Source organism: Mesoplodon bidens (assembly GCF_964165515.1).
Source record: "Mesoplodon bidens genome assembly, chromosome: 5".
NCBI lineage: Eukaryota > Metazoa > Chordata > Mammalia > Artiodactyla > Ziphiidae > Mesoplodon > Mesoplodon bidens.
Genome location: NC_138161.1, coordinates 86,657,083 through 86,681,556, shown reverse-complemented (window position 1 = coordinate 86,681,556; position 24,474 = coordinate 86,657,083). Strand labels below are relative to the sequence as shown.

Genomic DNA, 24,474 nt, shown 5'->3' with positions numbered 1-24,474 from the left:
TTTGCTTGAAGTATATTCTTAGTATTATTGGGCAGAACTAAATATTCCATAAATTAAAAATAACAAATATTTTTGCATATTCTATTTTATTAAAAAATATTGGAATCCATACATATTGTATAACTCTTTAGTAAACAGATTTTTGAAGAACTTTTATTATGGAAAAGTTCAAACATATACAAAAAAACGGTGAATAGTACAGTGGACCTTATATACTCATATATACTCACAGCCCAGCTTCAACAACTATCGACTCATGGCCAAACTTGTTTCACTATACTCCCACTGACTTACCAAACCCTCATTTCTCAATGGATTTTTTGAAGCAAATTCATGTCATGATATTGTTGGGAGAGATACTCTTCTTTGGGCCTCTTACGTTCCTACAGATCTTGCTGGATGGACCAAGATGGCAAGGCCCTCACTGCTTTCACCAGGCCCATTTCTCAAGGTTGATTGTGTACTCAGTAACTTTAAGAAATGAGGTAACATCTCCTCCCCACCCCTCCACCCTCCACTCCCACCCCTGGACAAAGAGTAGGTCTTTGCTCTTGCTTACTGTTTGCTGCAAGACTAGTGAGTTCCCCAAACTCAGTGTTCCACAGCTGTGAAGCAACCCACTGCATGTGCAGCCATCCATCTGTGTTACCCTGGTGGCACCGAGACCAAGGGGACCCAAAACAAATATGCTGATGTTTGTGCTGCTTATTGTGTCATGAGTAATAAAGTTCTTTGTCTCTGACCCAAGGGTCTTGAGTATTCTGCCAGGCTCCATAAAATAATAAGTGGATAATTTACTAGATTGTAGGTCAGGTAAAATCGAATCCCAGATCCAATATACACCATTTTATCTGTACGTATTTCAGTATACATCTTTAAGAGATAAGAACTCAAAAAAAAAAAAAAACAACTTAGGTAAGATGACTAAGTTCTAGAGATCTGCTACACGACATTGTGCCTTAACAATATTGTATTGTGCACATAAATATTTGTTAAGAGGAAAGATTTCGTGTTAAATGTTCTTACCACAATAAAAACGTCACTATTATTGCATCTAAAAAACAGACAATTATTCTTTAATAGAAGTGAATATCATCAATCATGTTCAAATTTCCCCAATTATTTCTCTTTTTTTAACAATATATTCAATAGGCATTCAAATAATTGTATTGGTGATATGAATCTTTAAAAAATTTATTGTGGTAAAATATATATAACATAAAAGTTGTGATTTTAACCAATTTTAAGTGTACGCTTCAGTGGCAATAATAACATTCACAATGTAGCACCACCATCATCACCACCTGTTCCTAAAACTTTTACATCTGGGTGATTTAAATCTTTAGTATCTTTTAATCTATTGGTTTCCCTTTTCCCTTTCTCTGTTTTTCCTTGCAATTTATTTGTTGAAGAAAATCAGATCATTTCTACTATACAGTTTCCCACAGTTTGGATTTTGCTATATTCCTAACAGTTTCATAAGCTTCCATGAGGAGGCATATAATGTCTGATTGTTTCTCTTTTTGTGGTGTTAATAGTCATTTATGATCACTGTTTAGGTCCTTTAGTTTTTAGGGGTGCAAAGTGGTGATATTTGAATTCTATTATTGCTTTTTAATAGCTGTTTAATACTTCCATAGAGCAACAGTTGCATAGTACTCCACTGTATGGATGTTTATTCCCCTTGTCTAAACAGAATGTTTCATAAGTCAGAAGAGCCTATTTAGCAAACACATTTTTATTGTGATTGTTTTTCAAACATGAGAGCGAATTTTGTTGTTTTTGCTGTTCTTTATTTTATTCTCCAGAGTACACAGTACAATCAAGACTAAAGTTGAATTTGCAGAAGAGTTAAAAACTATTTCTATATAATATCAGTAAAATTTTCACCCTTCAAAATAATTTTGATTACTAAAGTGGGTCTTTTGTTAAAAGGTACCCTAGAGTCATGAATCTGGAAAGAATAATCTTAGTGTGGACAAGCAACTTCAGTCTCCTTTTCTTCCAAAGGATAGTGCTGAGAGCTGGGGAGAGCCTCCTTTACGTGGTTCTCTTTTTATGCATGGTTCTAAAATTAAGCACAGTGCTTTTTTTTGGTGATAGTACATGCCAGGATGACATAAGAACATTTTCCTTAGAGCAACATTGAGACACATCTGTTCAAGTGAATCAGTTACCAACTCAACTGACTCATTTAGCTGGGAAAAGAAATTCAAAAGCCATCATATGGATTGAATCCCATGATCCCTTTGCCACTAAAAGTATTAATTAAGCTTTCTTTTTATCCCGTACCATAACACCTGTTAACTCACGTTTGGCACCTTGTGAAACTTTTATATGCTGGGAATTACAGCAGGTGAAAGGTCATGTGACAAAATAGTTCTTAAAATTTTGAAATTTGAAAGGATTATTTCTCTCGGCCTTTCTCTCTCTCTCCCCTCAAAGTTACCAATACTCCCTCTTTGGTCCACAAGCATGTTTGATAGTATAATATAATTTTATGTCAGGAAAAAACCCTGTTGTTTTCACATTAAAGATGAAAGAAAGCAAAGATCAACTAAATTAACATGGCTTGCTGGGGAAATGACTTCAAAAGCCCATCTTCCAAATCAAAAAGTGAACATGGGAAGCACGCTATCTATGTTTATCAATGCAATTTGTTTGTTTTAGCAATCTATTGCTACAAAACAAATTATTCCATTAGTGGCTGGAAACAACACATACTTATTATCCCACAGTTTCTGTAGGTCTGGAATCCAGGCGCGGCTTAGCTGGGGGCCTCTGGCTCAGGGTCAGCCACAAGGCTGCCATCAAGCTGTGGGCAGGAGCTGGATAGTCATCTCAAGGCTTGACTTGGGGAAGAGTCACGTGACTATTGGCAGGTCTCAGAAGATCTATTGCCAAGATCAGTCACACCGTCCTCTCCAAAGGTCCGCCAGGAGACAGAAAAGCTGGCTTCCTCCAGAGCGAGCAATCCAAAGAGAATGAGAGAGAGGACCTGAGACAGAAGCCACAGAAGTGACACCCCATCATGTCTTCCATCTTCTATCCCTTAGAAAGGAGTCGTAACTGCAGCCCACCCCAAAGGGGAGGGGAATCACACAGGGTATGAACATCAGGAAGCAGGAGTAATTGCCGTCCATCTTAGAAGCTGCCTACCACACTTTATATTTTTATTTTATTTTTCCTATTTTTTGGCCACGCCCCACGGCATGGGGGATCTTAGTTCCCTGACCAGGGATTGAACCCGTGCCCCCTGCAATGGAAGCTCAGAGTCTTAACCACTGGACCACCAGGGAAGTCCCAGTTTGTTTATTTTAAATATAAATTTTAAAAACAGAAAATATGTTCTCATAGTTAAAAATTTAAAATGTACCAGAGGGTATATAGTAAGAAGTCTCCCTCACACCGCTGTCACCCAATGCCCTCGAGCAAACGCTTATCAGCTCCCTGCGGATCCTTTCACAGTCTTTCTGTTAAATGTGAAGTTGAAAGAGTGGGATTCCACGGGGCTCGAGCAGAAGGCTGCCGTCATCGTCTCCCCTCGATCTTGCCAGTTCAGTACTGCTTTGAGGAGGTAACTCTTCCCCACGTCTTGGGTGAAATAGGAGGTGGTCACTATGCCCTTTCCTCTCCCTCTCAGGTCATAAGGAGTCCTCCAGTTGTTTTTAGTCATAACATGGTTTCATATCAGAAGGAAAATGCTGAGTAACAGTCGAACTCTGAACTTTAAAGTTAGAACTTCTGCCCGTTCCTTTCTCCAGCTTCCTTCAGCCTGAAAGCCTGCAATGAGAAAAGGTGGGGCCTTGTGCTCAGCTCCTCTATTTCTCCATTTTGTACTTCACTTTCTCTTCTTCCTCCTCTGGCTCCACTGGGTTGCCTCTGTCTCTCTCTGGGCTGGGGGATGGGAAGCCAGTGAAGACAGGTTAGGAGCTCTTTTTCAGTGTCAGCTCTTCTGGCTTCTGCACAGATATCCTCGTGGAAACATCCAAATATAGCTTTCTTTTTTTTTTTGAAAATCAGAAATAGACCTCTTTAATGAAGGTCATCAAAGGGTACAAACTTCCAGCTGTAAGATAAATAAGTACTAGGGATGCAATGTACCACATGATAAATAGAATGAACACTGCTGTACGTTATATATGAAAGCTGTTAAGTGAGTATATCCTAAGAGTTCTCATCACAAGGAAAAACTTTCTTTCATTTTGCATCTATGAGATGATGGATATGCACTAAACTTATTGTGATAGCTGTTTCATGATGTATTTAAGTCATATCATTATGTGGTACACCTGAAACTTATGCAGTGCTGTTATGCCAATAGTATCTCAATAAAACTGGAAGGGAAAAAAAAGAAATAGACCTCCTTATATATACAAATTTGATGTTTGCAAATTCTATCCTTCATTTAGTATTTGCTTCCAAGGATACGCCTCCAGCCACTTTGTGATGTGGTCACTTCGGGAAGCCTGGGCAAGGCCTCCTCCCAGAGAGCTCAGGAGAGTGGGCTTTCTCTCCCTCTGAGCCGCCATCTGGTCCTGGGAAACCCCCGCACACCTTTCAGAATATGCCAGACTTTTCAGAAAACTGATTAAGACTGCTCTTGCTCCATGAGGGTTTTAATTTCTCATAGTATCTCGCTCTGTTCTTTTAGGAATGATCATATCCTGGGAACAAGGAATGTTCAGTGTATCACTCCAGGAATTAAAATCCAAAAGAGGGTTTGTATCTGTTGGTTGATCGAATGCTTGTTTCATGTGGGTAGGAAGTGGAAGACTTTTCTTGTAGAATATACTTTCCATATGCTGAGATACCTTAGAAGACAAAATATAGTAATTATATCTATGAATTCTTTCAATAACTCAGCATACTCTGCTAAGCCACAGGTGGCAGGGAGGCTGAGGTAATTTCAGGCATGGGACATCTAGAAGAACAAAATTCTAGGATGCGGTGGGCTTTTTCTTTTAGAATCATAGTGTTTACATTGTAAAACTGGATATCAAGGTGGTAGGAGCTTACCAGTTCCTGTTCTTGGTTCTGCTGTGGTTCATCTGCACACACAATTATTCCACTCTGAGTTCACTCTAGCTCTTCCTTTCCCAATGGTCCTACAAGGGTTCCCACAGACACCCTACTTCACCTTCACGAACACCCAGCCCGTCCTTCTCCAGGCGAGGCTGGAATTCTTTAGAACCTTAGCACACAACTGGCCTTCAGTGGGGCTTAGTGTTGAGACATAAATAAGGCTGCGCTGGGACTTGGTGCCCTAGTACTAACCAGCAGGCTCCTACACAAACCTGATGCTGAGTGGGGCCCAGGAGATTTCTATATTGTTCACATTGTTACAACTCAAAACCCCAACACCCTCCATTCTAATAATATCTTTCTCAAATTCCAGTAACTTTTTCTTCTCCTACCCCTTTCCTTGTGTACTCAGTCCCGGTCTACCTTCTATGTTTCTGTTCTGGAGGGTAGGTTTCCTTCTTCTTAGCAGTTCTTGCTGTAATGGAATTTTGCCCTTGATTCCCATTTTGGAGATTGAGATTTTGTTATCCACTGATGAACTCCTGCCTGCTCACCTTCTGGGACTTTCAGATGTTACTCAGAACCTTCCAATTTTCCTGCTTCATTTGGACCCCTGGAAATTCCCAATCCCAAGGACTCTAAAACTGTTCTGCTTGGTTGAACATCTGGCATCAGTTGGACCTTCCCCCTCCACTTTCACCCCACACCCAGCTTCTGTGGGAGTCCTGTCCTGTTATGCTGGCAGATGGGGCCTGGGATATAATAGGTCAGCTGGGCTGCATGGAAGTACTTATATGTATCAGATAGGAGCATAAGAATGCTAGCAGCAAGTGAGAAGAATATTAAGAATGACTTGGGGTTGGCCACATTGTAAGGACAAAGCAGAACAAAAAGTGCAACGAAAGTGATAAACCAAAGCCAAAGAAAATCAGATTTGAGAAAAAACTGCAGTGTTATTGTAAGTATTCCAAGAGGTATAGTATCCTCACTAAAGAAAAGTAAATCATTTAAAAGTGAATATTATATTGTACCAATGTTAATTTCTTAGTTTTGACAAATGTGCCCTGTTATGTATTATGTTAACATTAGGAAAAGCTAGGTGAATTCTCTGTACTATCTTGGCAACTTTTCTGTATCTAAAGTTATTCCAAGATAAGAAGCTGAAAAAAAGAACATCAATGGAAACACTGAAGTATTTGCATTAGAAATAAAGAACTTCTTTACCCTGAAAAGTTTAGGAAAAAAAAAAAAAGGTTTTTGAAGGACATCCTGGAAACTCAGCTCCTGGTCTAAGCATGTATTGTGAATAAGTAAAGTACTGTATAAATTCTGAAAGAATTAGTTGAGCCTTCTTGGTTTGACTTTTAGGAAACTCACTCTTTCAACAAATAACTATTGACCTATTATGGGTTTTGCATGTTCTAAGGTTATATCTGTCAACAAAACAAATAAAGATCTCTGCTCTAATGGAGCTTACATTCTAGTGGGGGCAGAGGGAAATCAAAAATAAATATAAATATAACAAATAAATAAATTATATTGTGTGATTGAACGTGATGGGTGCTATGGGGAAAAAGAGAAGACCAGAAAAAGGGATAGCAGTAGTATGTATGGGGGCTGGGCCGTGTGCAATAATTTTTTTTTTTTTTTTGCTGTACGCGGGCCTCTTACTGTTGCGGCCTCTCCCGTTGCGGAGCACAGGCTCCGGACGCGCAGGCTCAGCAGCCATGGCTCACAGGCCCAGCCGCTCCACGGCATGTGGGATCCTCCCGGACCAGGGCACGAACCCGTGTCCCCTGCGTCGGCAGGCGGACTCTCAACCACTGCGCCACTAGGGAAGCCCTGGCCGTGTGCAATTTTAAGTAAGGTGAACCAAGCAAACCTCACTGAGATGGTATGGTGGAGCAAAGACGAAGGAGATGAGGGAGCAAAGCATGAGGATGTTGGGGTAAGAGCATCGCAGGCAGAGGGAACAGTGTGAAGGTGGAACCTGTCTAGATGTTCAAACAGCATCCAGAGGTGAGTTGACAAAAGCAGTAACTGGCAGGGAGAGACTTAGAAGATGAGGTCAGGAAGGCAAGGGTGGTGATGGGTGGGGAGGAGTGCAAATAATATAAGACTTTGACTTGGACTTTGAAAGAAATGGGGAGCTATTGCAGACATCTGAGCAGAAGAGTGACATGATCTGTCTCATGTATTAGAAGAATCATTCTTCACTGCTGTGTGAATAGGCTCTGGGTGGGCAAGGGCAGAGCAGGGAGAAGAGTCAGAAGGTTAACACAGTAATCCAACGAGAGAAGATAGTGCCTTAGACCAGAATGAAGCAGTGGAGGTAGTGATGAGAAGTGGTGCTCTGGAGCTGGCTTGTTCCAGCTCTTGAGACCGATTGCTATATTTTTAGGAAATGTGCAAGCTAACTGCTAAAAATGCCATTATTAAAAATTAAATTATATAAAGTTACAATTAGATATATTATATTGCAAACTAAAGTATTAAATGCCCCAAACTTATCACTTATTTTTACCTACTTATTTTACTATAATTGTTTATTTTTATCTCTGCTCTTGAGGTTGTTTACACTTGTGCTATCCACATGGTGAAGATAGTCTGAAATGGGGAGCTGCTGTGCATCTCTTCCCAATTCTGTATTCAGTGACGCTGCATGTGGAGTTTGTCAGCCATGGTGGGAGTACTGACACCACAGAAATGGACAAATGCTACGAATCGGGGTTCATTTTAAAAGACAGCAGGTTGTTAAACACTGGCCAGCACACCACTGCTTTGTGCTTTCCCAACCAAAACTAGGAACGTGTACCAATGCCCCATCCAAAGTTTTCAGATTCCCTCACTTTTATCATGTCCCCAACCAGAGGGAAAAAGCTTAATAAAGAGGTTAAATAGGTATTGTTAATGTTACAACAAGATAAAGGTAACATATTTCTCTTAAGCTTCATACCATTAACACGTTTAGTTACGAAAAATCACCCTACCTGCGATTGGATCTTTAGTGCCGGCCCCAGCTTTAAGCCCATAGTGCTTCGAAGATGCCCCTCTGTGAGTAATGGCAAAGTTTCTCCATCAATTGCATGATCTTTAAACACCTTATTAAACACAAAAGATGTCAGCTTTGTTTAAATATCTTTTTTTAAGACCTTGTTTTATATATAGATTTTTAGCTTTGGAGGAAACATTAAGACTGCCTGAGGATGACACCAAAAATCATAATATTTCTTATTTTCAGTTACTCTCTTTTCTGTGCTCCAATAGCATGTTGTTTGTAGTCTTTAACAACCCTTGGAGTACATTCTAATTCTCTGTATATAGAATGCAACTCCAACCTGGAATAGTTATTATTTGAGGGCAAGCCCATGTTTTACTCACCAATGTACGTGTAATGCAGTGCCTGGCCCATGACAGAAGATATGCAATAATCCTTGCTGGACAAATCAATGAATGGACAAATAGTATGAGTGAAGGGATGTGGGTAAAAACCATTTCAGGCAAATTTCAGACTCTCACATTTACAGACTCAGTGCCTCTGTCCACTGCCTTAGATGAGTGGTAAAGGGAGAAGAGGAAAACTCAGGTGAGAGCTGTCACGCTGGACATATTTGTTCTGATTGTGTAGTGGATGTCACCATGCCTTCCATTCTTCCAGAAACTAGGAAGGCTGCTGGTGGACAAAGTTTCCAGGCAGATAAGGAGAGGGACAGAAAACACTAGGCAGACTGGTAGTACTGTAACGTTATGGTCTCCAACTTCAAACTGCCTGGCAATCTTACATACATTGATGAGCTTTCTTTTCTTTCCATTTCAAGCTTTCTTCACACTCAAACTTCAGAACCCACAGAATCCCCCCTTATTTTCAGCAGATCATGTAACTTCCTACTTAAAACAAACAAACCAGTAGATAAGAACTTCCTCTAATTCTGCCCAAACCAACCTAAAAGCTTACATTTTCTTCCTCTGTACTGATACAGGGGGAGAGTGGCCCCTCACTCTTTAAAGGCACTCTCTCCACATAGGCTAAGTGTCTGCACCCTTCCCACCTCCAGGCCCCGCACAATACATAATCCCCTGTCTCATCGTCAGTCTCCTCTTTGGCTGGCTCTTTCCCAGTGGGCTTTAAGCAAGTCTCCACCATCATTATACAAGCCATAATGATGAAAATACAGAAACGCTTCCTCACTCCATCTCTATACCCTGCCCCAGGTCTCTCATCCCCTTCACAGCCCAATTTCTCAAGAGTTTTGATGCTCCCTGTTTCCATGTTCTTACTTCCCAGTCATTCCTCAGTCTCAAGGAGTCTGACTTCCACCCTCACAAGTCCATTAAACCTGCTCTCCTCTGGGTCCCTGGTGACTCTGCCATACGTGTAGATATTTTTCAGTCCTCGTATCTCTTACACTCCTGGCTGCATTTGACACTGTTGACTACTCCTTCAAGAAAATGCACTTCCTGAGGCTTCTCCCTCCTGGGGACCCTCTGCCCTCCCTTTTGCTGTCACCTTTGTGACTACTGTTTCTTTGTCCATCCTTACGTGTTAAGAGTCCCTTAGGCTTCTGACCCAGGTCCTCTTTGGTCTTCTGGATTCATCTCAGTCTGTCTCTTGGCTTCAGTGTCTCTGTATACTGAAGGCCCCCTAATGTATATCTTTAACTTAGAAGCTGAATCGTGCCAATTCTGCCTCTTAGGTAGAATTCTTACCTGTCCACCCCACTGCTTCTACCCTGGATCAAACTCCATTATTGCTCATCTGAGAAGGCTTCCCCACTAGTCTTGCTTCTTTTAACCTATTTTCATAAAAGCAACTTGAGCGGCCTTTCTGAAACATAAAGCTAAGCACGCCACTCCTCCTTAAAACCTAGACTGTTTCCGGGATGAAGTCACAATCCTTCAAGTCTCTGTGGCCTGGCCCCTTCAGCCTCTTCAGTCCCCTATCCTGCCATCCTCACCTTTCCCACCTTGGCCCTGGCCCTCTGGCCACTAAAAATTATTCTCAAATCCCAACCATGTTAAGTTCTCTCTGGCTTCTGGTCCTCACCTGGAAATTCCTCCTTTGCCTCCCTCTCACCTTGTTCCCCCTCAGGTGGTAAACTCCTCACTGTCAGGTCTCACTTTCGATGCCTCTTCCTCTAGGAAACCGTAAGGCCCTCCTATGTGTTCCTACCGCGCCCTGTAGCTGCCCTCTCCAGCATGGTCACGCTGATGTGGAATCCCTTATGGTGCCCCTCTTCTGGAGTACAAGCTCCGTGAGAAGAGGAACCATATTTGTCCCATTTCCACTGTGTGTTCTGTGCCTTGGAGGGCATGCCTCAGGACCAGCTGATTAGATTCTTCTTGGGAAACTTCTGTACCAGGAACTTTGTGTTCTAACAGATTTTAGTTATTTACAAACTATATTTATTAAGTAATTATTTCTTTTCCTATTTTAACTGATAAAATTGTAGAATGGCTAATATAAGTAACTTAATTTGGGCCAAAGCAAAAAAGTGGACACTTTGGGTTAGTCTATGTAGCCTTATTTTGGGGAAATGTATGATATTTCTTAGGTTGTTTGTTGTTTTGAAATATCTTGAATAACTTAAGCATAACTTCTACCACCTTTGAGAATTCCTAGGGCCCCAGGTACCCTTGGCCGAAAATCATACGGCCCAGTATCCTCAATGTAGAGTAATTATAATGGAAAGAGCTAGATTTGTAGTCACACACACATTTTTTTAAGCAGTCCTCTAGCCACCTTGAAGTTCAGCTTTACTCAGCTGCAAAATAGAGTTAATATCTCCTTTGAAGAAGTATGGTGTAGATTAAATTTAAAAGACAATCTAAATAATTTACTTAGTACTGTGCCTGGCACACAGTCTGTTGCCAATAAAGAGTAGGCGCTATTATTATGGTTTTTTGTAAATGAGAGAACCAACATAGAAAAGGTTAAGTGAGTTGCCCAAAAAGCATAGCTTGCCTGTTAGAGAACTTGTAAAATAATGTATAGTTCATGATTCTGATCCAGAATTTTCCCTGCTTAACCCCACTGCCAATCAGAAAAAGGAGTGCTGATAAGAATAGTTACCTATATTTATGGTAGAAAATTTACCTAATTTCTCTCTCCTTTGTAGAGATTCCAGTGAGCAGTGAAGGGACCATGAGAGAGCATCCAAAGAAGGAGAAATCACAGAGATAAATTTTCACACAGAGGTAGGCTGGCACCCAGGGCCTGAAATGCATGAGGGCCTAACCTTCAGTCATGGTGGATGGACCCTGGGCCTGAGGCAAGGATGCAGAACATGCCTCTGTCACTCAGAAGATATCCTCACTTCATTCTCATGAGAGCAGTTTGGGCCAAGTGCATGATGTAAATATGCATGTATTTTTAATAATTTCATATATTTTTAGAGAGAATACTTTAACTGCTGACTTATTTGAACTAGACATTGACTTTGAACAACAAAAAAAATGTGTTACACGGTATCCTTGGATGTCCCTAAATGGCTGAACCACCCATCCTCTCTTCACATCTATTTAAAAGATTTCATTTGCAAGGGGCTTTAGATTTTCACTGCGGTTATTTTTTCCTGAATTTCTTTTCTACCTGCAGAAGGTGGGTGGTTGGAGGTTGCTGCACCTAAGGCAGAGGTGAAGAAGAAGAGGACAGAGAAGGGGACAGGGGGTGTGGCCCTGAGTAGTCCCAGGGGCTGTGAGGAAAAGCGGATGGCACATTGCAGACAAGGGTTCCTGTCAGAGTTGTGCACAAGCAGCGCTGCTTCAGAGCTTGTTGCACTCAGACGGAGCCCAGCTGCATCCAGGGGGGTTCTCCCTTTTTTTTTTTTTTTTTGCTTTATAACAAATTTAATCAGTTATACATATATATATGTTCCCATATCCCCTCCCTTTTGCGTCTCCCTCCCACCCTCCCTATCCCACCCCTCCAGGCGGTCACAAAGCACCGAGCTGATCTCCCTGTGCTATGTGGCTGCTTCCCACTAGCTATCTACCTTACGTTTGGTAGTGTATATATGTCCATGCCGCTCTTTCACTTTGTTACAGCTTACCCTTCCCCCTCCCCATATCCTCAAGTCCATTCTCTAGTAGGTCTGTGTCTTTATTCCTGTCTTACCCCTATGTTCTTCATGACATTTTTTTTCTTAAATTCCATATATATGTGTTAGCATACAGTATTTGTCTTTCTCTTTCTGACTTACTTCACTCTGTATGACAGACTCTAGGTCTATCCACCTCATTACAAATAGCTCAATTTCATTTCTTTTTATGGCTGAGTAATATTCCATTGTATATATGTGCCACATCTTCTTTATCCATTCATCCGATGATGGACACTTAGGTTATTTCCATCACCGGGCTATTGTAAATAGGGCTGCTATGAACATTTTGGTACATGTCTCTTTTTGAATTATGGTTTTCTCAGGGTATATGCCCAGTAGTGGGATTGCTGGGTCATATGGTAGTTCTATTTGTAGTTTTTTAAGGAACCGCCATACCGTTCTCCATAGCGGCTGTACCAATTCACATTCCCACCAGCAGTGCAAGAGTGTTCCCTTTTTTCCACACCCTCTCCAGCATTTATTGTTTCTAGATTTTTTGATGATGGCCATTCTGACTGGTGTGAGATGATATCTCATTGTAGTTTTGATTTGCGTTTCTCTAATGAGTAAAGATGTTGAGCATCCTTCAATGTGTTTGTTGGCAGTCTGTATATCTTCTGTGGAGAAATGTCTGTTTAGGTCTTCTGCCCATTTTTGGATTGGGTTGTTTGTTTTTTTGTTATTGAGCTGCATGAGCTGCTTATAAATTTTGGAGATTAATCCTTTGTCAGTTGCTTCATTTGCAAATATTTTCTCCCATTCTGAGGGTTGTCCTTTGGTCCTGTTTATGGTTTCCTTTGCTGTGCAAAAGCTTTTAAGTTTCATTAGGTCCCATGTGTTTACTTTTGTCTTTATTTCCATTTCTCTAGGAGGTGGGTCAAAAAGGATCTTGCTGTGATTTATGTCATAGAGTGTTCTGCCTATGTTTTCCTCTAAGAGTTTGATAGTGTCTGGCCTTACATTTAGGTCTTTAATCCATTTTGAGCTTATTTTTGTGTATGGTGTTAGGGAGTGATCTAATCTCATACTTTTACATGTCCCTATCCAGTTTTCCCAGCACCACTTATTGAAGAGACTGTCCTTTCTCCACTGTACATTCCTGCCTCCTTTATCAAAGATAAGGTGACCATATGTCCGTGGGTTTATCTCTGGGCTTTCTATCCTGTTCCATTGATCTATCTTTCTGTTTTTGTGCCAGTATCATACTGTCTTGATTACTGTAGCTTTGTAGTATAGTCTGAAGTCAGGGAGCCTGATTCCTCCAGCTCCATTTTTCGTTCTCAAGATTGCTTTGGCTATTCGGGGTCTTTTGTGTTTCCATACAAATTGTGAAATTTTTTGCTCTAGTTCTGTGAAAAATGCCAGTGGTAGTTTGATAGGGATTGCATTGAATCTGTAGATTGCTTTGGGTAGTAGAGTCATTTTCACAATGTTGATTCTTCCAATCCAAGAACATGGTACATCTCTCCATCTATTTGTATCATCTTTAATTTCTTTCATCAGTGTCTTATAATTTTCTGCATACAGGTCTTTTGTCTCCTTAGGTAGGTTTATTCCTAGATATTTTATTCGTTTTGTTGCAATGGTAAATGGGAGTGTTTCCTTGATTTCACTTTCAGATTTTTCATCATTAGCATATAGGAATGCCAGAGATTTCTGTGCATTAATTTTGTATCCTGCTACTTTACCAAATTCATTGATTAGCTCTAGTAGTTTTCTGGTAGCATCTTTAGGATTCTCTATGTATAGTATCATGTCATCTGCAAACAGTGACAGCTTTACTTCTTCTTTTCCGATTTGGATTCCTTTTATTTCCTTTTCTTCTCTGATTGCTGTGGCTAAAACTTCCAAAACTATGTGGAATAAGAGTGGTGAGAGTGGGCAGCCTTGTCTTGTTCCTGATCTTAGTGGAAATGGTTTCAGCTTTTCACCATTGAGGATGATGCTGGCTGTGGGTTTGTCATATATGGCCTTTATTATGTTGAGGAAAATTCCCTCTATGCCTACTTTCTGCAGGGTTTTTATCATAAATGGGTGTTGAATTTTGTCGAAAGCTTTCTCTGCATCTATTGAGATGATCATATGGTTTTTCTCCTTCAATTTGTTAATATGGTGTATGACGTTGATTGATTTGCGTATATTGAAGAATCCTTGCATTCCTGGAATAAACCCCACTTGATCATGGTGTATGATCCTTTTAATGTGCTGTTGGATTCTGTTTGCTAGTATTTTGTTGAGGATTTTTGCATCTATGTTCATCAGTGATATTGGCCTGTAGTTTTCTTCCTTTGTGACATCTTTGTCTGGTTTTGGTATCAAGGTGATGGTGGCCTCGTAGAATGAGTTTGGGAGTGTTCCTCCCTCTGCTATATTTTGGAAGAGTTTCAGAAGGATAGGTGTTAGCTCTTCTCTAAATGCTTGATAGAATTCGCCTGTGAAGTCATTTGGTCCTGGGCTTTTGTTTGTTGGAAGATTTTTTTATCACAGTTTCAATTTCAGTGCTTGTGATTGGTCTGTTCATATTTTCTATTTCTTCCTGATTCAGTCTTGGCAGGTTGTGCATTTCTAAGAATTTGTCCATTTCTTCCAGGTTGTCCATTTTATTGGCATAGAGTTGCTTGTAGTAATCTCTCATGATCTTTTGTATTTCTGCAGTGTCAGTTGTTACTTCTCCTTTTTCATTCCTAATTCTATTGATTTCAGTCTTCTCCCTTTTTTTCTTGATGAGTCTGGCTAATGGTTTATCAGTTTTGTTTATCTTCTCAAAGAACCAGCTTTTAGTTTTATTGATCTTTGCTATCGTTTCCTTCTTTTCTTTTTCATTTATTTCCGATCTGATTTTTATGATTTCTTTCCTTCTGCTAACTTTGGGATGTTTTTGTTCTTCTTTCTCTAATTGCTTTAGGTGCAAGGTTAGGTTGTTTATTCGAGATGTTTCCTGTTTCTTAAGGTGGGATTGTATTGCTATAAACTTCCCTCTTAGAACTGCTTTTGCTGCATCCCATAGGTTTTGGGTCGTCATGTCTCCATTGTCATTTGTTTCTAGGTATTTTTAAATTTCCTCTTTGATTTCTTCAGTGATCACTTCGTTATTAAGTAGTGTATTGTTTAGCCTCCATGTGTTCGTATTTTTTACAGCCCTTTTCCTGTAATTGATATCTAGTCTCATAACATTGTGGTTGGAAAAGATACTTGATACAATTTCAATTTTCTTAAATTTACCAAGGCTTGATTTGTGACCCAAGATATGATCTATCCTGGAGAATGTTCCATGAGCACTTGAGAAAAATGTGTATTCTGTTGTTTTTGGATGGAATGTCCTATAAATATCAATTAAGTCCATCTTGTTTAATGTATCATTTAAAGGTTGTGTTTCCTTATTTTCATTTTGGATGATCTGTCCATTGGTGAAAGTGGGGTGTTAAAGTCCCCTACTATGATTGTGTTACTGTCGATTTCTCCTTTTATGGCTGTTAGTATTTGCCTTATGTATTGAGGTGCTCCTATGTTGGGTGCATAAATATTTACAATTGTTATATCTTCTTCTTGGATCGATCCCTTGATCATTATGTAGTGTCCTTCTTTGTCTCTTCTAGTAGTCTTTATTTTAAAGTCTATTTTGTCTGATATGAGAATTGCTACTCCAGCTTTCTTTTGGTTTCCATTTGCATGGAATATCTTTTTCCATCCCCTTACTTTCAGTCTGTATGTGTCTCTAGGTCTGAAGTGGGTCTCTTGTAGACAGCATATATATGGGTCTTGTTTTTGTATCCATTCAGCCAATCTGTATCTTTTGGTGGGAGCATTTAGTCCATTTACATTTAAGGTAATTATCGATATGTATGTTTCTATTCCCATTTTCTTAATTGTTTTGGGTTCGTTATTGTAGGTCTTTTACTTCTGTTGTGTTTCTTGCCTAGAGAAGTTCCTTTAGCATTTGATGTAAAGCTGGTTTGGTGGTGCTGAACTCTCTCAGCTTTTGCTTGTCTGTAAACGTTTTAATTTCTCCATCAAATCTGAATGAGATCCTTGCTGGGTAGAGTAATCTTGGTTGCAGGTTTTTCTCCTTCATCACTTTAATTATGTCCTGCCACTCCCTTCTGGCTTGTAGAGTTTCTGCTGAGAGATCAGCTGTTATCCTGATGGGGATTCCCTTGTGTGTTATTTGTTGTTTTTGCCTTGCTGCTTTTAATATGATTTCTTTGTGTTTAATTTTTGACAGTTTGATTAATATGTGTCTTGGCGTATTTCTCCTTGGATTTATTCTGTATGGGACTCTCTGTGCCTCCTGGACTTGATTAACTATTTCCTTTCCCATATTAGGGAAGTTTTCAACTATAATCTCTTCAAATATTTTCTCAGTCCCTTTCTTTTTCTCTTCTTCTTCTGGAACCCCTATAATTCGAATGTTGGTGCGTTTAATGTTGTCCCAGAGGTCTCTGAGACTGTCCTCTGTTCTTTTCATTCTTTTTTCTTTACTTTGCTCTGCAGCAGTTATTTCCACTATTTTATCTTCCACCTCACTTATCCGTTCTTCTGCCTCAGTTATTCTGCTATTGATCCCATCTAGAGTATTTTTTATTTCATTTATTGTGTTTTTAATCGATGCTGGATTCATCTTTAGTTCTTCTAGGTCCTTGTTAACTGTTTCTTGCATTTTGTCTATTCTATTTCCAAGATTTTGGATCTGGGAAATAGAATCTTGGATCATCTTTACCATCATTATTCTGAATTCTTTTTCAGGTAGACTGCCTATTACCTCTTCATTTGTTAGGTCTGGTGGGTTTTTATCTTGCTCCTTCTCCTGCTGTGTGTTTTTCTGTCTTCTCATTTTGCTTATGTTACTGTGTTTGGGGTCTCCTTTTTGCAGGCTGAAGGTTCGTAGTTCCCGTTGTTTTTGGTGTCTGTCCCCAGTGGCTAAGGTTGGTTTAGTGGGTTGTGTAGGCTTCCTGGTGGAGGGGACTAGTGCCTGTGTTCTGGTGGATGAGGCTGGATCTTGTCTTTCTGGTGGGCAGGTCCACGTCTGGTGGTGTGTTTTGGGGTGTCTGCGGACTTTTTATGATTTTCGGCCACCTCTCTGTTAATGGGTGGCGTTGTGTTCCTGTCTTGCTAGTTGTTTGGCATAGGGTGTCCAGCACTGTAGCTTGCTGGTCGTTGAGTGAAGCTGGGTGCTGGTGTTGAGATGGAGATCTCTGGAAGATTTTCGCCATTTGATATTATGTGGAGCTGGGAGGTCTCTTGTGGACCAGTGTCCTGAAGCTGGCTCTCCCACCTCAGAAGCACAGCACTGACTCCTGGCTCCTCAATTTGGGATGATTTGTTGTCTATTCATGTATTCCACAGATGCAGGGTACATCAAGTTGATTGTGGAGCTTTAATCCGCTGCTTCTGAGGCTGCTGGGAGAGGTTTCCCTTTCTCTTCTTTGTTCTCACAGCTCCTGGGTCTCAGCTTTGGATTTGGCCCCGCCTCTGCGTGTAGGTCGCCGGAGGGCGTCTGTTCTTTGCTCAGACAGGACAGGGTTAAAGGAGCAGCCTCTTCGGGGACTCTGGCTCACTCAGGCCGGGCGGGAGGGAGGGGCACGGAGTGCGGGGCAAGCCTGCAGCGGCAGAGGTCGGCGTGACGTTGCACCAGCCCGAGGCGCGCCCTGCGTTCTCCCAGGGAAGCCGCCCCTGGATCCCGGGACCCCGGCAGTGGTGGGCTGCACAGGCTCCCGGAAGGGCGGTGTGGGCAGTGACCTGCACTCGCACACAGGCTTCTTGGCGGCGGCAGCAGCAGCCCCAGCGTCCCACGCCCGTCTCTGGGCTCCGCGCTTTCAGTCGCGACTCGCCCCCGTCTGTGGAGCCCCTTTAAGCAGCGCTCTTAATCCCCTCTCCTCGCGCACCAGGAAACCAAAAGGGAAGAAAAAGTCTCTTGCCTCTTCGGCAGCTCCAGAGTTTTCCCGGACTCCCTCCCGGCTAGCTGTGGCACATTAGCCCCCTTCAGGCTGAGTTCTCGCCGCCAGCCCCAGTCCTCTCCCTGCGCTCTGACTGAAGCCCGAGCCTCAGCTTCCAGCGCTGCGTGCCCCGGCGGGCGAGCAGACAAGCCTCTCAGGCTGGTGAGTGCCGCTCGGCACTGATCCTCTGTGTGGGGATCTCTCGCTTGGCCCTACCCAGGTATGTGGGGAGTTTCTTGCCTTTTGGGAGGTCTGGGGTCTTCTGCCAGCATTCAGTAGGTGTTCTGTAGGAGTTGTTCCACGCGTAGCTGTATTTCTGGTGTATCCGTCGGTTCTCCCCATTTCTGTACAGAACACCGTCACTGAACACAGCCTGGTCATGCCCAGCAGAGTAATGGCATCCTTTGCTGTTGAGGTCACCAGCAATTGTTAGGAGGGGAACTGACTTTAGTGAGGAAACAAGAGCAGGACTTGACCCTAAAGACATTTGAGAAACACCTAGAAATAACGGTACCACTTCTTGGGGTGGGGAAGGAAGCACCAACATCCTGTTGGTAAGAGATAACTGAGTCAGCAAAGTTTGGGGTCTTCGCGTTTATGTGACTTCTTTATACCCATAAGGGGACATCTGGGATTATAAAATATAAAATGCATGTAACATTATTTATTACAAGAGTGGTTATTATAAACTGCATTTTTATGACTGTGAATCACTAATTAAAAATAGTGAGTTCAAACAGATTCAATCCATCAGAAGTCAGTAATCAAATGTGCGTTATACATGGGGTTGCTTCTTTCTGATTATCAGAATTTGGTAACTTCATTGTACCACTTGAAAAGTGGCATAGATACAATTAAAAAGTGACTTACTCACGGTTAATGACTAGTAATAAAATAATAAGGTTATACTCATTGAATAGGAAAAAATAGAACAAAATTTTTTAGCAGGTATGCAAAAAGAAAAAGTAGGTGACTTGAAGAATACAACTTGCCTCATAAGTAACTTGAGATTCTGCTTTCTCTAGAAGCCTCTGAGGTAATGCTGAAATTAGAATCTGAGTGCTAGGCACTCATTTATGCTTACAACAATCCTTTGAAAATGTATTATACTATTATCCTCATTTTACAGATGAAAAAACTGAGACACCAAGGAAGGAGGCAATTTGTCCTAGGTCACATGTCCAGAAAGTGGAAAAGCCAGGATTTGAACTTGTACTTTCTGGTTTCATAAGCCATACTCTTAATCACTACTCTATATGAATTTTCCATTGGTCCAATAAAAAGAACAAAGGAAGAAAAAGAGAAAGGAAAATAAATAAAGAAAGAAAGAAAGAAAGAAAGAAATGAAAATTTAAAAAAAATTAACAGCATTACACTGAAGAAAATATCACAAAATGAGATCTGAAAAAAATTATCTCTAACATCTGTTACTTATAATGTAGTTAAATCATAATGTCCTTTTCTTGCTTTCTTTTACTTTAAAATATAAACCAAAGATAGTGATACCAGATATAGTAGGCACATTGTTGCTTGGAATTGTGTTATTAAATCACTTGAAAAAGTAAACTATATGCATGAAAATGAAGCACAGACATAAACTTCAAAAACTTGGCAACCCACCATCTTTATCTGCAATTTTCCCATATAAGTGAGGCTAGTTTTACTTTTCAACTGTCCTGATAGTTCATTATAATTTAAAAAATAGTATTTATCTACCAGATTAAATTATGTGTAGGCATTTTTATATATTGCCCCAGCATAAAAATGGAATTTTAAAATAGTTAATTTCCTACTTTTCAGATGTATTTCCTTCTTGTCCTTTTTAGAATAAAGTATATATTTCTGTTATGTATGATGAGTAGCCTAAAACTTCTGATACAGAAGTACATGCCTCCAAATGTTTGCTAAATGGATGAGTAGGGAATATAGTAGATACCTCTCATTCTTCTTGGATGTTTGGCCTCTGAACCTCCTAATTCTGGGAGAATTCCACATCTCAGGAGCCTTGATGGGACAGAAACTAAAGCCAGACACTGGCTTTCCCAGCCTCCCCTGAGGCTGTGGTGGGCACATGACCCATGCTCCACCAGTCAGAGGCTTCTGTTCCAGAGGAGCCAATGACATACAAAGAGAGAGATTATTAGGAATGCTCTCTGGGGTCAAAATCAAGTTCAACAGAACTCATTATGAAGGAAGTATATTTCAAAGTGTCTAACTTTTAAGAAAATACTTAAATGTTGCATCACCTGAGCATAGTCTGAACAACCTGGAAGGCCACTAATGAAGTTGTACACGTCATTCACGGTCCATTTCTGAATATCTTCATCCAAAGATAGATTTTCCTTGATTTTAAGAAGCACATGTGTTCCTTTAAAACAAAAAGAAAATTATTTTGTGGGAAAAGGGAAAAGGGGGAAGCTAAGAGTACAGTTTCATGTATAGTTACATTCATTTCCTGATGTTCTATTACCACAGAGCAGTCCCTTTACATAGATCTACACGTAACCCCCTTAAAAGACAGAGTTACTGAGAGAGGATTTCTTAAAGAGCTTAGCTACCTTCTTTCTTTTCTTCCTCTAAAGGATCTTTAATGACAACCTTATCATAAATAAAAACAAAGTTCCAGCTTATCTCAGATTCCAATAGAAATACCCTGTGGATTTCATTCTCCAGATTAATACTACCATGGTTCTATGATGTTACATGATTTATCATGCTCTCTAAGCCATGTGAGAATTTAGCTACATCTTCATCAAAATGGCAAATTAATATTTTGTCAGGGAAGCGGTTGGTATGGTGGCTAGATTACACATATCCAAATCCCTGTGTTTTAAAATATTTTTATCTAAAGAAGTTCCAGTTTTAAACTATTTTTTATCTAAAGAAGTTCTTGAAAACTATTCAGTGTGTCTATTTGGGGCAGGGGGTAGTGTGTTAATACTTTTAGGTTAGAGAGTATCATAGCAGTAGTGAGCACTGAAAGAGCTTCTGTTTATTTTTCTACACTTAAATACAGGGGAGACTGAATTCATACTTTTAAGCAAGAAGTCCCTCTGTTTTGTGTTGAAGAGATTAGATTAAATTAAAAATTAAATTAAAATGTTAATTAAAAATTCTAGTAGGCTTTCCCATCCTTCCTCATATTTACCTTCCTAGCCTTTGCTGAAAATTCTCTATATAGCAATATATAAACAGAGATACATTGCACTGTTATGGCTGATTGGAACTAATGTAATAAATTTTTCAAGAGGAGGTGATTCTAAGTAGGATTAAGAAAAAGGACGATAAAAAGAAACACGGTGGTTACAGCTCACCATGTAATAACTTCAGGGACTTGATGACCTGCAGTTCATGAGGATTAGCCCCTGGACACCTACCTGGCAGAGATGGTCGAGGAACTGGAGGGTAAACCCCATTCTTTTCACCACAGGCTGCCAAAACCTGCTCTGAAGCCTTCTCTTTCCCACTGTCCGAGGCCTTTTCTTCCAGGGGAGTGCCATGAGCTCCCCAGGGTTTTCCATGGCTGTGCTCCAGCTCTCCAAAGGTGTGAGCAAGAGCTGTAGATGGCTTTTCTTTGGTTTCACCCAACTTGTGATTGTTGACAGTGTCAGTTTCTGGGTCTTTTGCATACTCATTCTCTTCACAGGGAATTGCATGGGTTTGGCCTAGGGGCTTTTCTTCTACTCGACTTTTAGAACTCTCGGTGTCACTGTCTAGAACTTTCTGATTCCCTGTACCTCTCCTGAGACGACGATATTTCTGCCCCCAGCTCTCTAGAAAGCGCGGACCAGTTGCCACTAGCAAGGGGTTTCCCTGAAGGTTTCTCAGGGCGCTTCTGTGAGCATGCAGGTCACTGGCAGGGAGCATGCTCCTGCCATGGTTGGTGGCTGGGCCAGCTGGGATACTGAAGCCATAGAGGAATGGTATCCCTAGGCCTGCTAGTCCCTTGGAATTAACTTTTTCTATTCTCCTTTGTTGGTAAATGGCATGCACTTCCATTTCCATCCTAAAAACAAAACAATATATTTTATAAACACAAGAAAACCATTAGAAATATCATTTTAATGGCCCTCTGCCTTCCCTATTGTAGCACCTCTGCTTTTCTTGTGAGTCCTTATGCTACTTATCTGAAGTCTGTTAGGTGTAAACATGAATCCCCCAAAGAGCCACTGGGAAGGAGAGTTTGGAGTAAGATCAGAGGTAAAGGGTTTGGCTGAATCTCACAATGGAAGTCTAAGGCCAGTCTTTAGAGCGTTGTCTCTAATGGGTATGGCAATCGTAGCAGGGATGGGGAGAATGCAGCACAGCATAGCTTCTTGCCAGAGATTAATCCTCAAAGAAATTAAAGTTTTGGGAAGAAGTTTTTAAACCTTACAGTACAATTTTAGTGAGACTCAAGAAACACAGAAGTCTCAACTGTTAAAATTAATGCCAGTGGTAAGGGTTGGGGAAGGGAGAAGGGGGGAAGACTTGCTGGTATTTTTGCTTACTTTACTTTGCTTATTGGTCATCACCTGGACCCCTTAATGTTCAGCGATGAAAAAGCTGACTGATGCTTTCTCTTGCCCACAGCAATACCCTAGTCATCACTGCTGTGTGTTTCTTTCTCCTGGCTGTTGAAGGCCACTTTTAGGTTGACAGGGGGCTGTCTGGGCTCTAATGGCATAGTTTGAAGTGGGATTGGCAAGCTTGGCTCCTATCTTTGGGCAGAACTGAAGTCATTTAAGACAGAAATGTCAGTATGAATTTCAAAGGAATCACAGCTAGGCATTTTAATTATGAGACATTGACAAGCTACTGTGATCTGTAGACTTGGCTTCACTGTGTAATTTCTAATCTTGTTTTTATCCTTAAACAACCTGTGTACATGTTTGTATATGTTTCTTTTTGTAATATTCCTGTAATCAGTGTTTGTGCGTGTATGTGTGTGTGTGTGTGTGTGTGTATATATATCAGTGAATACATATACACAAATATAACAATATATACAAAACAATACACAAAAACAATAAATGAATGAATATATAGAAAAGTATATATATAACAAATGAATAAACAAACAAGTGAATGAATAGAAAATAAAACAACATTGTTACATTACCTGGCAGTATGCTGCCTTTGAATCATTTCATTCCTTCTAGCCATTGCCTTCATGGATTCAGGTGGCAAAATGCCCCAACCTTAAACAAGAAAACCACCATCCCACCCCACAAACAAATTAACAATATCCACTTGAAAATAATGAAAGAAAATATAATGATTTAAAACAGTATCTGCAAAAAACCACCAACTGAGCACAGTGTTGGAAATGGTATCAGTTCATGGCTGTTCAGAATCTTAGAGTCACTTTGGTGATGGCATGATAACACCAGATAATTTTTTTTTTTACGGCTGCGGCTTGCGGGATCTTATTTCCCTGACCAGGGATTGACCCCAGGGCCCTGGCAGTGAAAGCACCGAGTTCAAACCACTGGACTGCCAGGGAATTCCCCAGATAATTTTTTTTCTTTAAGTATGGGTCTCATGACTGGCAATGTTTCCCTACCATGCTTCAAAAGGAAAAAGATGAAATTAACTGTGGATCTCTTGATCACTTGCTTTTTAAGTAAATATTGATAATTTATTTTTGGAAGAAAAGAATTAACTGACCTTAAAAAAAAGAAGTAACTAAGTGCTTCTTTATGCACTGAAATCCCTGGAAATAAATACAGTGTTTTAAGTGGATAAAATATGAAGTTCTCTACACGGACTTTTGGGTGTAGCTGAGGAAAATACTTTTTACAAAACAATTTCAATGGAGTTGAACAGCAATTACATTCTTGTGTCAACCTTCCAATATGTCTTAAGATAATGACAGCATCGTCAGAATTCAAGGCTCTATTCTTGCCTGGTAACTTCATGCTTATATTGATTTTTTCTTTCTCTGGACTCCTAATATACTTAGAGTCTATGCTGGTGCTTCTCAAATCATCCCTTGGTGAAGGACTATATTTTTCTTTTAAAATTTCCAACCCAACATGGACCAATACTTTCAGAAAATACATAAAATGACATTTTAGAAAATTGAAATGAAAGCAAGGACAAGTACAAGCACAATTTAAAATGATTAGATAATAGACATAAAATTACCCTGTCAAGTTGCTGTGAAAGTTTCTAAGCCTTACTCTCTGTTTATGCATTTATTTGTACAAACACTTCTCAGACCAGCATAGGTCTACAGACCACACTGTAACAATAACAGATGCACAAATTATACTTATTACAGAGTTTTGTTCAATGATAGTTTTATGTGTGTAAATCTCTTCTCCCCAACAAGAGGGCAAGTATCATGAAGGCTAGAACTGTTTTTATACTTGCCTTGTACCAAGCTAGCAGAGCTCGTTAAACTCCTATTAATAATAACCTATCTTGAAATA

General features: G+C 40.3%; 1 protein-coding gene across 1 annotated transcript in view; it reads right to left on the bottom strand.

Annotated features, from left to right (window-relative positions):
• Positions 1 to 4,619: 4,619 nt before the first annotated feature.
• SAMD7 (sterile alpha motif domain containing 7) overlaps positions 4,620 to 24,474 on the bottom strand; it is a gene marked incomplete at its 3' end in the record, with an annotated part of 38,820 nt that continues 18,965 nt past the window's right edge. Inside the window, exons 4-8 of the mRNA XM_081235480.1 lie at positions 23,160 to 23,238; positions 21,436 to 22,064; positions 20,305 to 20,426; positions 8,016 to 8,126; positions 4,620 to 4,814 (exon numbers count right to left, since the gene is read on the bottom strand). Of these exons, the coding sequence (XP_081091606.1) occupies positions 4,620 to 4,814; positions 8,016 to 8,126; positions 20,305 to 20,426; positions 21,436 to 22,064; positions 23,160 to 23,238 (1,136 nt within the window). The remainder of the gene's footprint in view (positions 4,815 to 8,015; positions 8,127 to 20,304; positions 20,427 to 21,435; positions 22,065 to 23,159; positions 23,239 to 24,474) is intronic.